The sequence below is a fragment of the Sapajus apella genome, unplaced genomic scaffold, assembly GCF_009761245.1.
Source record: "Sapajus apella isolate SASKATOON/1434 unplaced genomic scaffold, GSC_monkey_1.0 scaffold110, whole genome shotgun sequence".
NCBI lineage: Eukaryota > Metazoa > Chordata > Mammalia > Primates > Cebidae > Sapajus > Sapajus apella.
The window spans coordinates 5,818,710-5,833,524 of record NW_022437050.1 but is presented as its reverse complement, the minus strand read 5'-3'; the positions used below and the strand labels follow the sequence as shown (position 1 = coordinate 5,833,524).

Sequence of the window (14,815 nt, the reverse complement as noted above, 5' to 3'; positions counted from 1 at the left end):
GGGAAGGGGGGGAGGAGCGCAAATGCCGCCATTGCCTGCAAACCAGTCTAAAATCCCCCAAAAAAAAAAAAAAAAAAAAAAAAAAAAAAAGGAAAGAAAGCTTCACCTTAGAGTCTAACATACTAGCTAAAATTGTAATTTTTTTTTTAAAAAAATTGAATTTTTTTTTTTTGTTTTTTTGTTTTTCCACCTTGAATTTTTATTAAAGTTTCTAAGCAGTGCCCTGTGACTCCAGCCAGTTGGAGACAGTTGACATCTGAAACATCTAACCCATATTGTAGGTATAACTGTGAGTTGGCTCATGATTTATGGTAAAATCATAGGTCATCATAGCTGAGTGCCACCATTTTGGGTGAAATGCAAACCAGACTGTCTTTAGACTCCAAGGGCTTGACTCCCAAGACAGGGCTTACAAGGACAAACGGTCTTGATTCCACTTGCCAATCAGGAGAGTGATCAGAGCAGAGGGAGGGATCGGAAGAAAAGCTCCTGGGTGACTGTCTTTGGAGGGTAAGGACGCGACACTTTCATTTCCTTGGGACTCTGAGGCTCCCTCTTTCTCTCCAGTAAGAACTGTGAGTGGCAGGCTGGGAAGGTTCTTTCTGCACTGTCCTCCAGACCCAGCCAATCTGTATCAGAAACCTGGGCTCACGCTCCTGCGCAGGTGCCTCAGACCCTCCTGAGGTAGTTCTGAAATAGGATTTATTCAGGAGCGCTCAGACGTATCACGGGAAGCTTAGTGATAAAAATCTGGCGGTGGCCTGCATGCTCTCAGCCTCAGCAGTTCCACAAGGGGCCAGGACTCTTTGCCCCAAAAGGAGAGCCTCTCTTTTCCCTCTTGTTTTGTTTATCCTGACAGAAATGTCAGGGGTGAGCCTGAGGAAAAGAGGGGGTTAGCGGTTAGTCTTTAATGCTGTGAAATTACCCCTTCTACCCACGTGGAATTCCAGAGAGGGGTGCCAGCTAGAATGGTGCTCATAGCACAGATGTGAGGCCCTCATGAGGAGGGCCTGGGCTGCCACACTTCTCACTGTGTCTACAGCGTCCAGCATGGTCCTGACTGGTGTGGGTGCTCTGTATAAGGAAGGGATGCCTTCAGGATATCTTTTCTGTGGATTTCTTCCAGGAGGACCATTGAGTGGTCCAGTATGTGCATTTGTCCCAGTTCACCGCCAGCTAGCCATAACATTGAACAAGGTACTTTCCCAGGGACCTCAGTTTCTGTGATACATAGGTTGGAATAAATGATTCCTAAGGTACCTCCTTGTGCCATTGAAGGCCTTAAGTGTCCCTCTGGGCCTGATGGCGTAACTGCATCGAGAGAATGCAACAGAGGTCGGGGTGAGGCGGAGTGGTAGTGGTGCACTCCTGTTGGTTGTGATTAGTAACGGACCAGAGTCAGGACCCCTGAAAGAAACACTGTGGGTGTTTCCCAATGTGTACCACTTCTTCATGAAACTTCTCAACTTAAAAACTCTATACCAGCCGGGCGCAGTGGCTCACGCCTGTAATCCCAGCACTTTGGGAGGCCGAAGCGGGCAGATCACGTGGTCAAGAGATCAAGACCATCCTGGCCAATATGATGAAACCCTGTCTTACTAAAAACACAAAAAAATTAGCTGGGCGTGGTGGCACACGCCTGTAGTCCCAGCTACTCGGGAGGCTGAGGCAGGAGAATTGCTTGAACCCAGGAGGTGGAGGTTGCAATGAGCCAAGGTGGTACCACTGCACTCCAACCTGGCGCCTGGTGACGGAGTGAGACTGTCTCAAAAAAAAAAACTCTATACCTGCAATTTTTCACAGTTTTCCTGTCTCCTAATAATGAATGTTTACTTTGGGCTATGTCCCTTACATACTTGGTATCATTCAATCCTTAACAAAGCAGCCCATTTATGGATGAGCTGCCTAGATGCAGAGATACTCAGGAACCTGCCAAGCTCACTTAGAGGTATAGGCCCACAGCTCTTTTTCTTTTCTTTGGACGCAGGTTCTTACTCTGTGGCCCAGGTGAGAGTGCAGTGGCACAGTCACTCCCAAATAGCTAGGACTACAGGCTCACACCACCATGCCTGGCTAATTTTTGTGTTTTTTGTAGAGATGGGATCTTAACTTTGTTGCCCAGGCTGGTCTCAAACTCCTGGGCTCAAGAGATCCTCCCACCAGTTTTCTGGATCACTTCCCTTAATTGTTGGGGGTTTTGTTGTTTGTTTCGAGACTGTGTTTCACTCTTGTCCAGGCTGGGGTGCAATGGCAGGATCTCAGCTTACCACAACCTCTGCCTCCCAGGTTCAAGCGATTCTCCTGCCTCTGCCTCCCAAGTAGCTGGGATTACAGGCATGTGCCACCACGCCCGGCTAATTTTTTGTTTTTAGTAGAGATAGATCTCAAACTTCCAACCTCAAGTGATCCACCCACCTCAGCCTCCCAAAGTACTGGGATTACAGGCATGAGCCACCTTCACCCAGCCTTGTTTTTTTTTCTTTTTTTTTTTTCATCTTTTTTCCTAGGCCTGCCACTGGCTCCAAAATGAAGAGGCTTGCCAACTCCCAGTCTAGACAGTTGATAGAATCTATCTTGATATTCACATGGAGGCTTCAAACTGCCCACCAAACCCTCTTGAGTTCCTGGAGCCATCAGTGTTGACTCCCTTAGTGATTATGTCAAGGGTAGTAAGTTTTCCCTTGTGGAGTGTTCACAAAGAGGCTAGACGACCGCGTCTTGGGGTTTTTATAGAGAATTCTTATGTGTTACCCAGGAGAGAGACATAGCTCCCTCAGGATTCATCCCAGATACAGGATTCTATGGTGTGTTTGGGCACTTTGCAACTCTTGAAATGCATGACGGGAACTTGACCTGTGTCTCCTCTCCTCTCCCCATGCCTTGCTCAGAACACCTGTCTGGGGGAGGCTGCTTCTGCCGAAAACAGACTTGAGTATCTTATCTGATAAGAATGTCCAAGTGTCAGAGTTGGAAATTAGCTTATGAGACCTTTTAGTTCAAACTTACTGCTTGGCATCTAAGGCCTGGAGAATGTAGGAGAATTGAATCGTGTTGTCCACTGTTGCTGACAGAGCCAGTCTCAGGGGGCTCTATTCTAAGAATCTTTCATCTACCAAACCAAGGGAATGTGTTACCTAATTACTTACTCATTCCATCTGCCTTTCTGTTTCATTGTTGCTCTGAAGTTTAATCAGTAAACTTAGAACAGTGTCAAGCACAGAGTAGGCATTTAGTGCACGTTTAGTGAAGGAAATTCCTGACTCCAGAATCCTTGAGGTTCACAAACAATCGTGGGGGAAACCACTCATTTCTGTCTTGGCTGTGACATTAATAACCTAGTAAGTAAATCTGCAAACTCCATTGCTCAGCCCTCAATGGGGCTGCCCATCTTCTACCGGGCCAAGGATTGTGTTCCTTCCAGTTGCTGCTCTGGGTGTCTTCAGATCAGCATGAAAAATCTGAAGTTATCATTAATGTTCCATCCCAAAGCAAAGAAATTGGCCAGATGGTTAGACTCTGAAGCTGTGTCTGGAAAAATAAATGTACTTTCATTAGACTGCTTGTGTTCTTGGGACTTGCTAATTCCCTCATGATATCAGGGACCACCATCCCTTCCCATCCTTCTCCCCAGCTCGGCTGCCCTTACCTCCTGGAGGACCCCAGGGAACAGAGCCCCTCCTATACTTAGCTCTCTCTTTCCCATGGGCTGAGCCGGCAGTTGGTGTGTTTGGAGTTTGCCACAGTGTTCCCACTCTGTTGCTTGTGAGCCTCAGCCGTCTCAGGGCTACAGCTTAGACCCACAGCCCTGCAGCCAGCCAGGAAAGATGGGCACCCACTTGGTGGGTTTTTTCAATCCACTGAGTCTTCTTTCAGTCCCACGAAGGAGCTTATGAGACCTTTTAGTCCAAACTCATCAGTGCTTTGTGGGTCACTGAGGAGGGGGTTAATGCCAGCGCCACTCAAGAAGCAGGCTTTGTGGCTGGTCTGTCCTGGGACAGCAGCCCGGTCCTCCCACCGTGGTGTCTGCTGGCAGGTGGGGACGTGGGAGCTGCACGTGACACAAACCCAGCCTCTGGAGCTTGCCCAGGGTAGCCCCTAAGTTGCCCAGTGCAGCTCCCACATCTGCCTGTCTGAGGATAGGATAACCCAAGTGAGAATTGTGTTTTGTCATTTTAGACCTACCAAGCATGGAGCTTGGGAGAAGAGGCGGCAAGGTCAGGGGGAGACCGTCCTCACTGCCGTGCCTTCCCCCTATCCTCAAGGCCTGGCCCAGGAATCAAGGCCAGCCTTGGGTCTTGGCAGGGCCCTGCTGGACATTTGTCCACCTCAGTTGAGGATATTGGCAAGACTTCCCCAGGCTCTGCAGACAAGCTGCCATGTCCAGTGCTTGTGGACTTGGGATTTGAAACTTTTTGGGCTCTGGCCACTCAGACCCAGCCCTCTTCAAACCCTTCTCCACCCAGTACATGGGGGCCCTCCACCCTTCACCCCACCAGGCAGCTGCCTACCATGCTCAGACCCCTCTGCCCAGCCTTGTGGATGGCCTCCTTATGGAACACCATCAGGCTGATGAAGGAAGGGGGCACTCAGGGAAATGGGAAGAAACGGTGTACAGCTCAGGCTCCACTGGCCAACATCAGGCTTTTTCCGTGGTCCCCCCTCACGGGGTCTCGGCACTGCGTGGAGCTACAGGCTCATCCTTCTTGTTGCTTGCGTTTTAGGAAGATGATGAGAAGCTTATTGAGGAAATCCAGAAGGAAGCTGAAGAGGAACAGAAAAGAAAGAATGGAGGCAAGTGCCCCTCCCTGGGTGTCCTGGCACTCGACCCAGCATGGGAGAGGAGGGAGTGCAATCCCTCAGGTGCTGTAGACTTGACTCCACCCACACAGCCACATCTCAGGATGTGTGGAAAGGCCCTCAAAGCCTTGAATATAGTTTTGGCATCTCCGTGATGGCAAGGAAGTCCCAAGGGGTGGATTTGAGCTCAGGAAGCAAACAAGCCATACCTGGCTAAAGAAAAGTAGACCCACCTGACCTTTCCCAGGCTAAAAGGCAATGAAGTCAGGCATGTTGGCACACATCTGCAATCCCAGCTCCTCAGGAGACAGAGGTGGGAGGATCGCTTGAGCCCAGGAGTTTGGGGCTGGCCTGGGCAAAATAGAAAGACCCCATCTCTTTTTCTTTAAAAACAAAAAAAGGCTGAGCGCAGTGACTCACATCTGCAATCCCAGCACTCTGGGAAGCAGAGGCAGGCAGATCATTTGAGACCAGCCTGGGCAACATGGCAAAATCCCATCTATTATTTTTTTCTTTTTTTTTTTTTTGAGACGTAGTTTCGCTCTTGTTACCCAGGCTGGAGTGCAATGGCGCGATCTCGGCTCACCGCAACCTCCGCCTCCAGGGTTCAGGCAATTCTCCTGCCTCAGCCTCCCGAGTAGCTGGGATTGCAGGCACGTGCCACCACGCCCAGCTGATTTTTTGTAATTTTAGTAGAGACGGGGTTTCACCATGTTGACCAGGGTGGTCTCGATCTCTTGACCTCGTGATCCACCCGCCTAGGCCTCCCAAAGTGCTGGGGTTACAGGTTTGAGCCACCGTGCCCGGCCCCAGCTACATTCTTTTAAAAAAAAAGGGCCGGGCGCGGTGGCTCACGCCTGTAATCCCAGCACTTTGGGAGGCCGAGGTGGGTGGATCACGAGGTCAAGAGATCGAGACCATCCTGGTCAACATGGTGAAACCCCGTCTCTACTAAAAATACAAAACATCAGCTGGGCGTGGTGGCGCGTGCCTGTAATCCCAGCTACTCGGGAGGCTGGGGCAGGAGAATTGCCTGAACCCTGGAGGCGGAGGTTGCGGTGAGCCGAGATCGCACCATTGCACTCCAGCCTGGGTAACAAGAGCGAAACTCCGTCTCAAAAAAAAAAAAAAGTACAAAAATTAGCCGGGCATGGTGGTACACCCCTGTAATCCCAGCTACTTGGGAGACTGAGGCAGGAGAATCACTTGAACCCGGCGGGGGGAGGTTGCAGTGAGCCAAGATCACACCACTGCACTCCATTCTGGGCGACAGAGTGAGACTCTTGTCTCAGAAACAAACAAAAAAAAGAATGTAACTGAGTAACGGAGGTAGCCCCTCAAGGCCCTGGCTCTTGAAAGATGCCTTACTGGGCTGGGCTGGGTGGGTGGACATGCCACCTTCCACGGTGCCACTGTAGAGCAAGACACTGAGGGAAAATTCAGATTTGTCCTTGATTTCTAATAGTGGTGTTGGGGGGGTGTCCACGTTTTGTGCTTTAATCAGCCTGTGGAGCCCCTCCTGTGTCCAGAGGTCGCTAGCCTAGTCCCAAGCTAGATTCAGATTCAGCAAGGTATGTTTAATCTGTTTTCTCCACTAAACCCCACCTCCCTTTCAGAGAACACCTTCAAACGCATCGGACCCCCACTGGAGAAGCCCATGGAGAAGGTACAGAGGGTGGAGGCCCTCCCAAGGCCTGTCCCACAGAACCTGCCGCAGCCACAGATGCCACCCTATGCCTTTGTGCACCCACCCTTCCCCCTGCCGCCCGTGCGGCCCGTGTTCAACAACTTCCCACTCAACATGGGACCCATCCCAGCCCCATACGTGCCCCCGCTGCCCAATGTGCGGGTCAACTATGACTTTGGTCCTGTCCACATGCCCCTGGAGCACAACCTGCCCATGCACTTTGGCCCCCAGCCACGGCATCGCTTCTAATGGCCCGGAACCCCCACTGAGCAGGACAGAGCCCATTTGGGGTGGGGGTGTGGGATGGAGAACACTCCCCTCCCCCAAGGCTGGTGGCTGTGCCATTGCTTCCTAAGTCAGGTTGAAGGGTAGGCTGGTTTTCTTCCCACCTCTTTCCTAGAAGGGCCACTGCTCCCGGAACAGTGGCCACAGCTGCTGGCCCTCTGGGGGGCCTGCATGGGATTGGTTTGGCTCCCACTCGGCAGAGTCAAAAGGGCCTCAAAGCCCTTCTTTGAAGAGTTCTGCCATCCTGGCAGGTAGCATGGTGGCCCTGGCTGCTGTGTCACTCCAGTCCCTGCAGAAAGAAACCAAGAGGAAATATTTTGCCTCCATTCACTTTTTCCCCTAGCAAACACCAGGGAAAAAAACCTCTCAGAATTAAAACCACATGAGCCTTCCTTATATAGCACAGACAGATCCATAATAAAGATGAAAATGGTGGAGTTCAGAGAGAATTGCGACGTGAACTGCCCCTCCTCTCCCCCCAGGCCACCAGGGGTGACCCTTCTGCCTTATCCCCTTATCCATGCATGGTATAGGCCCAGGCAGGCCGCAGTGCCCCTGCTGCTCACACCTGGGCCTCTCCTTGGAGCCAGCCCCTGGGGAGCAAGGCAGCTCCAAGGAGCCTTTTCCCTGGAGGTCCTCACAGGGGCTCCAGGTTGGGCAGAGGGAGCTGTGCCCACAGGCCTGGGAAGCATTGCTCAGGGTGGGGGCTGGCATCATGGCCTGCAGAGGCACTGCCACAGCTGTAAGGGCCAAGATGCTTCCCCCCATCCAGAACCCATGTGCCACTATAATGAGCATTGAGGGCACCTCTCCTCTCCCTTCTTACAGCCTACTTAGATCAGGCAGCAGCAGAGCCATCTTGTGCCATGGGTTTTGTTCTGTTGCCATCTACGTTTCTCTTCCTCAGTCTCTGGAAAGTCGGGCTGATAAATCCTTACCCAGGCTAGACCTTTGCAGCATGCTGTATGGTTCTGAAGCTGGCCCATCGAAAGATCCTCTTGAGGTAGCTGGGACACAGACCTGGTGGCCCTGCCAGGCAGCCCAACTGCTGGGGAAGACATTTCTGCCACCCTGGGTGATGAGTAGCTTTTCCCCTATGGTTTTCTGGGGGAGGAGTGGGCCTCCTTAGGAGGACAGGTGACCCTGGGTGCCACCCCTGCCTGGCATGAGCCCCTGTGTGTTCTCAAGTGTTTGGTGAAGGCAGGTAGACGGTGCTGTCCAGTACCCCCCATATGAGGGCCACTTCCCTTCTCATGGAGTCAGCTGAGCATCAGCTCAGCCCTGCCATGTACCTACTCATTCTCCTTGCCTCCTGTCCATCCCTGGGTTTCCAGATGTGCCTGAGGCATCACTCTGGCCCATTGGCAGATGAGAGGCCTGAAGCCTTCCTGGCCACAGGTGTCACTTTCTCCTCTTCTTGGCCTGCCATGTCCTTGTGTTGCCATGGGGTTCCGAGAGGTTTGGAGTTCACAGACCTCAGACAGGGCTGACCCCGACAGCCATTAGGGTGGGGCTGCTTCAGCCTCTGGGGCAGCCCTCCATCCTGCAGCAGGGCTGCCCCACCCAAGGTCCCCGGGGCTGGAGGGCACCATCATTCACTGTCAGTGGCTTCTCAGATGTATTTCAAGTACTAAAGCATATTTAAAAAGATCTAAGATGGGCCAGGCGTGGTGGCTCACACCTGTAATCCCAGCACTTTGGGAGGCCGAGAAGGGCGGATCACCTGAGGTAGGGAGTTTGAGATCAGCCTCACCCAATATGGTGAAACCCTGTCTCTACTAAAAATACAAAATTAGCCAGGCGTGGTAGCACATGGCCTATAATCCCAGCTACTCAGGAGGCTGGGGCAGGAGAATCGCTTGAACCTAGAAGGTGGAGGTTGCAGTGAGCTGAGATCTCGCCATTGCACTCCAACCTGGGCAACAAGAGTGAAACTCTGTTTCAAAGAAGGTCTAAGATACTCATTCTTTCTGCCTTTTCCCAGGATGGAGGCTTTGAAGACAGCTGATGACCTGGGCATGGGGTAAGGGTGCGCTGGGAGGCCAGGCCTGGGGGCAACCTAATGCTATGTCCTTGCCGGCTCTCCTACCTGTTGGGCTACCTAAACTTTGCTACTAGCCTGAATGATAGTGCCTTGGAAAGGCGGGCTCCACAAAGCAGCAGCAGGATTGTCTTCAGTACCTTAAACGTGCTCCCTGTGCTTCCCCTGGGAGGGTCTCTGGGAGCAGAGGGAGGCTGCAGACATCCCAGCTGAAGTGTTGGTGACCTCAGGCCCCAGGAGCTTCAGCTCCTTCTGCCCTGCACCCCAGGCATGTGGCCCCAGCGAGGGGCCCAGGCAGGACAAAGGGAGCAGGCAGCAGCTGCAGGAACAGTCCCAGACAGGTGCTGGCCCCAACCCTGGCAGGGAACAGGGAGCCCAGAGTGATGTTTCTCCTAAGGCCAAACCCCAGGGCATCTCTTTTTAGAGGAATTCCAGCTGTTTATGGTCACACTGGGCTGGTATTGAAGGAGTTGCTGCCTTTTTCCTTGGAGGGCCCCTGATTCTTGAGGATCCTCCCCAAGCCAGGCACAGGGGGTCGCAGGGCTGCCATGAACACCCACCTTGGACCTCAGGCTCCTGCCTGCACCAGTGACAGGGCTGGGGAGAGAAGCACTGGGGGTCTTCTGATCAGCCAGCAGGGTCCATTCCAGTGCCCAGAGGTCAGACCACAGGCAACCCTGAGGCAGCTGGGGCACCTCCTCTCTGCCCTGCAGGGCTTGCCCCAGGGCGTGAGGCTCCCCAGCCACAGCCCCCTCTTACTTGCCTTAAAACTGGAGAGAGGAATCTAGTATTTGCACTTAGCAAAATATTTAAAAACTGAAAAAAATGTGCATGATCCGTCACTTTGTATAAAAATAGAAAAATGATTAAGTAGTTAAAACTTTTTCTTTACCTTCTGGTAGTAAAAATAGATAAAATAATTCGTTTATACTACTGTGTGTAAAAAGCCTGTATCATATGTAACTGGGACTTATGTAAATAAATGTTTGTGCGTTCTGCTCCCTCTGGCTTCATCTCTCCCCACCGCTGTCCGGCAAGTTACAAGGACAGCTGGCAGATTAGTCCACGTGATTCAATCTAAACCAGCATCCGCACCTCCCCAACTGTGTCTCCGCAGGAGCAGGCCCGGAAGGCACACCTGTGTGTAGTAAGAGCCCCTACCCCTACCCTGCCAGGGAGGAAGATCAGGTGATCTGCTAGGCAGATCACGCTAGGGCAGCTACTAAGGCCCAGATTGGACACAAAGGGTCTATTTGTTTGTTTTTGGCACAGAATCCCCTCCAAAAAAGGTGTGGTCAATTTCTCTTGCAGGCCCCTTCCCCAGTCTCTGTCCACCTAAAGGTCAGATAAACCAGAAGCCTCGCCCAGCTGAGGAGTGGACAAGGTTCCAGGGACAGGAAGTGCCTAGGCTGAGAGGCCATGGTATTTGAGTCCCTGCCCTGCATAATGGGAGGCTGCAGTGCCAGGGCCCTACTACCCTCACTGGTTGCACAGCGTCTTCCCCTCCGGAGTCCTTCCTGCCATGTACCAGGCCAGGTGGGAATCTGAACCCTAGATCTGAAGGGGTCCCTGGGCACAGGGGAAGCTGAGACCTCCAAATGCAGACGGACCACAGCTCACTTTAATAAAACAAGAAGTCTCCTGCCGTTTGCAACGTTTTTTTTGTTTTGTTTTGTTTTTTTTGTTTTTTGTTTTTTGTTTTTTGAGACAGAGTTTTGCTCTTGTTGCCCAGGCTGGAGTGCAGTGGTGCAGTCTTGGCTCACCGCAACCTCTGGGTTCAAGCAATTCTCCTGCCTCAGTCACCCAAGTAGCTGGGATTACAGGTATGTGCCACCATGCCCGGCTAATTTTTTGTATTTTTAGTAGAGACAGGGTTTCACCATGTTGGCCAGGATGGTCTCCATTTCTTGACCTCGTGATTCACCCACCTTGGCCTCCCACAGTGCTGGGATTACTCCCGGCCTGTTCGCAACTTTCTATGGAACAGTTATCTGGTTTTGGCAGTGCACAGTGACTCACGCCGGTAATGCCACCACTTTGGGAGGCGGAGGCCGGTGGACCATGAGGTCAAGAGATGGAAACTATCCTGGCCAACATGGTGAAACTCCAAGTCTACTAAAAATACAAAAATTAGCTGAGCGTGGTAGTACTCGCCTATAGTCCCGGCTACTCAGGAGGCTGAGGCAGAAGAATCACTTGAACCTGGGAGGCAGAGGTTGCAGTGAGCCAAGATCACAGAACAAGACTCCATCTCAAAAAAAAAATTATCTGTTTTTTGCATGTCTGAGAAAAATCATACTAAAAGCTTCAAGAGAAGAGTTACATGTCCCCCAAAAAAGTTACCCATATTCCCAGCTTCTAAACCATTTTTGTTTGGTTTTTTTTGAAGCAGAGTCTAGCTGTGTCACCCAGGCTGGAGTGCAGTGGCACAATCTTGGCTCACTGCAACTTCTGCCTCCCAAGTAGCTGCAATTACAGGCATCCGCCACCACACCTGGCTAATTTTTTGTGTGTTAGCAGAGACAGGGTTTCACCATGTTGGCCAGAATTGAACTCCTGACCTCAGGTTATCGACCCACCTCAGCCTTCCAAAGTGCTGGGATTACAGGTGTGAGCCACTGCTCCCGGCCCAAATCGTGTTTGTTTTTAACTTGTTCATGCCATGCAGTCCTTGTTCCTGTTCCTGTTCTATATTTGCAAAAACATCATACAATTTTCTGCAATTTCAGCAAATAAGTAAAAGCTATTTATCCATTTTGCTGCTATGCTTTTTTCCATCCAGTGTGACCAGGGTGGTGGTATTCTTCCCACCTTCTGCAGGTGCTGGCCAGCATATCGCAACATGCATGATCAGGGCTTTGGGGCCTTTGGTTTTAAAGAAGTTAGTACCTTGCTTTTATCTTTTAACAATCATGGACTGTCCTCCAGGTCTATGGCTGTGTCTGCATCCAATTTGTTCTTTTGTCTTCCATGATTTTTTTTTTTTTTTTGAGTCACAGTCTCGCCCTGTCGCCCAGGCTGGAGTGCAACGGTGTGATCTCACCTCACAGCAACCTCCACCTCCTGGGTTCAAGTGATTCTCCTGCCTCAGCCTCCCAAGTAGTTGGGATTATGGGCACGTGCCACCACACCCAGCTAATTTTTTGTATCTTTAGTAGAGACAGGGTTTCACCACGTTGGCCAGGCTGGTCTCAAACTCCTGACGTCATGATCCGCCTACCTCATGATCCACCTGCCTCAGCCTCCCAAAGTGCTAGTATTACAGGTGTGAGCCATGGCGCCTGGGCAATTTTTGTATTTTTAGCAGAGACAGGGTTTCACCCCGTTGGCCAGGCTGGTCTTGAACTGACTTCAAGTGATCCACCCCCGCCTTGACCTCTCAAAGTACTGAGATGACAGGCATGAGCCACCGCATCTGGCCTACTTTTTTCTAACTGTCTTTTTCTGAGATGGGCTCTCACTCTGTCTCAGATAAAGGTCTAAGAATGCACTCCCAGCTTCGAGTGCAGAATGTGATCATGGCTCTCTGCAGCCTCAGCCTTTCTAGTAGCTGGGATTACAGGGGTCGGCAACCATGCCCAACTAACTTTTGCATTTTTTTGTAAAGAAGGAGTCTCACCGGCTGGGTGCTGTGGCTCACATCTGTAGCACTTTGAACTCAGGAGTTCAAGACAAGCCTGGCCAACATGGAGATACCCCATCTCTACAAAAATATAAAAATTAGCCAGGCATGATGGCAGGTGCCTGTAATCCCAGCTACTTGGGAGGCTGCGGTAGGAGAATCACTTGAACTCAGGAGACTGGTTGCAGGGAGCCGAGGTTGCACCACTGCACTCCAGCCTGAACAGCTGAGCAAGACAAAAAAAAAAAAAGGAGTCTCACCATGTTACCCAGGCTGGTGTTGAAGCAAGCGGCCTGGATAACATGGTGAGACCCCTTCTTGGGCTCAAGCAGTCAGCCCACCTCAGCTTCCCAAAGTGCTGGGATTACAGGGGTGAGCCACCATACCCAGCCTTCTTTATTTTTCCATCCTTAAATGTCTTTTTTACGGAGGTTGCAGTGAGCCGAGATAATGCCACTACACTCCAACTTGGGTGACAGAGTGAGGCTGTCTCAAAAAAAATTTTGAATGTCTTAAAAAATAGATTTGCTGGCCAGGCGTGGTGGCTCACACCTGTAATCGAGCGCTTTGGAAGGCCAAGGTGGGTCAGGAGTTCGAGACCAGCCTGACCAAAATGGTGAAACCCCATCTCTACTAAAAATGCAAAAATTAGCCGGGCATGGTGGTGTGCACCTATAATTCCAACTACTCGGGAGGCTGAGGCAGGAGAAACACTTCAACCTAGGAGGCAGAAGTTGCAGTGAGCAGATATCGCGCCATTGCACTCCAGCCTAAATGAATGAATGAAATATAAAAAACATGTTTGGCCGGGCGCGGTGGCTCAAGCCTGTAATCCCAGCACTTTGGGAGGCCAAGGCGGGTGGATCACAAGGTCAAGAGATCAAGACCATCCTGGTCAACATGGTGAAACCCCGTCTCTACTGAAAATACAAATTATTAGCTGGGCATGGTGGTGCGTGACTGTAATCCCAGCTACTCAGGAGGCTGAGGCAGGAGAATTGCCTGAACCCAGGAGGCGGAGGTTGCGGTGAGCCGAGATCGCGCCATTGCACTCCAGCCTGGGTAACGAGTGAAACTGCGTCTCAAAAAATAAAAAACATGTTTGCCAGCCATGCGGCGGCTCATGCCTGTAATCCCAGCCACTTTAGGAGGCTGAGGCGAGTGGATCACCTGAGGTCAGGAGTTTGAGACCAGCCTGGCCGACATGGTGAAACCCCATCTCTACAAAAATAAAAAAATTAGCCAGGCATGATGGTGGATACCTGTAATCCCAGCTACTCAGGATGCTGAGGCAGGAGAATCGCTTGAACCAAGGACGTGGAGATTGCAGTGGCCGAGATTGTGCCATTGCATTCCAGCCTGGGTGACAGCAAGACTCCCTCTCAAAAAAAGTTATTCAATCAGAAGCGTACAAAAAATAGAAAATTTATGTGCAAACTAGGAAAATCTTGAAAACAGAAAAATATAAAGCAAAAATAGACATGCTTTGTAACCCAAAGATAACTGCCGATCACATCTCAGTGTATTCTGCCCAGTATGATCTTTGTGATATATACAGTGTTCATGAAACTAGTGAACCAGACATGAAGGTTTTCATCTTGCTTTTCTTTTTCTTTCTGGAGCATTTACAAGACAAGCAAGTGCTTCTGAAACAGGCTTTTTAATTAGCTCTTTGCCTTCGAGAGCCTCTCACAGCAGATACCATCTGCCTTCTCTTTGAACTTCTTGCGGCCATCTAGGTTGGTGTGAAGCTAACGAAGGCCAGGCCACCAGCTCTGTTCTCAGGACCTCTGGTGGGACGTGGCCGCTTCTACACTCCCTGGTGTGTGTTCCTCTTGATCAGGATGAAGTCTGTTCGCCATTTCCACTCATCGCTTCATCGCTTCCTGATCCTTCATCCACGCACACGTCTGGTGAAGACGGCCCAGGACTGATCTCTGGCTTTGCTTCTCCCCAAGAGAAGATGCCAGTTAAACTCACAGGGGAGGGATTCATGAGAGCCAGCTGCTGTTTCAGGCCCGTGCTCCCCATTTTGCTGGGTGTCACCAAAGGTGGGGTGGTGAGAGCCCTGGCGGCGGGCGTGGCACACCTCGGCCTGTCATTAGTAAAGTGGGAATCGCCACAGCATCTTCTTCCTTGGGCTGTGAGAACTGGGGAGGGGAGACAGGAAAGTGCATGGCCGAGGATGGCAGGTAGGGCAGAGTGGCCATAGTGCTGGTTGTTGCTCGTCCCACAGAGCTGTGCCATCCCTCCCCACGTTTCCAGTGACTCTTTGGCAATAAAAGCCCAATCCTTTGACCAGACCAACCTCTCAGGGTCATCTGAGGCTGTCAACCCCACCTGGGGCCCATGAGAGCACCTAGTCCACACCCACACCCCACAG

The 14,815-nt window shown here is 51.2% G+C and overlaps 1 protein-coding gene across 1 annotated transcript in view; it reads left to right on the top strand.

Annotated features, from left to right (window-relative positions):
- LOC116537461 (E3 ubiquitin-protein ligase RNF216) overlaps window positions 1-7,215 on the top strand; it is a 35,552-nt gene extending 28,337 nt beyond the window's left edge. The window contains exons 3-4 of the mRNA XM_032259639.1: window positions 4,722-4,791; window positions 6,414-7,215. Of these exons, the coding sequence (XP_032115530.1) occupies window positions 4,722-4,791; window positions 6,414-6,733 (390 nt within the window). The 3' untranslated portion in view covers window positions 6,734-7,215. The remainder of the gene's footprint in view (window positions 1-4,721; window positions 4,792-6,413) is intronic.
- The last annotated feature ends 7,600 nt before the right edge of the window (window positions 7,216-14,815 follow it).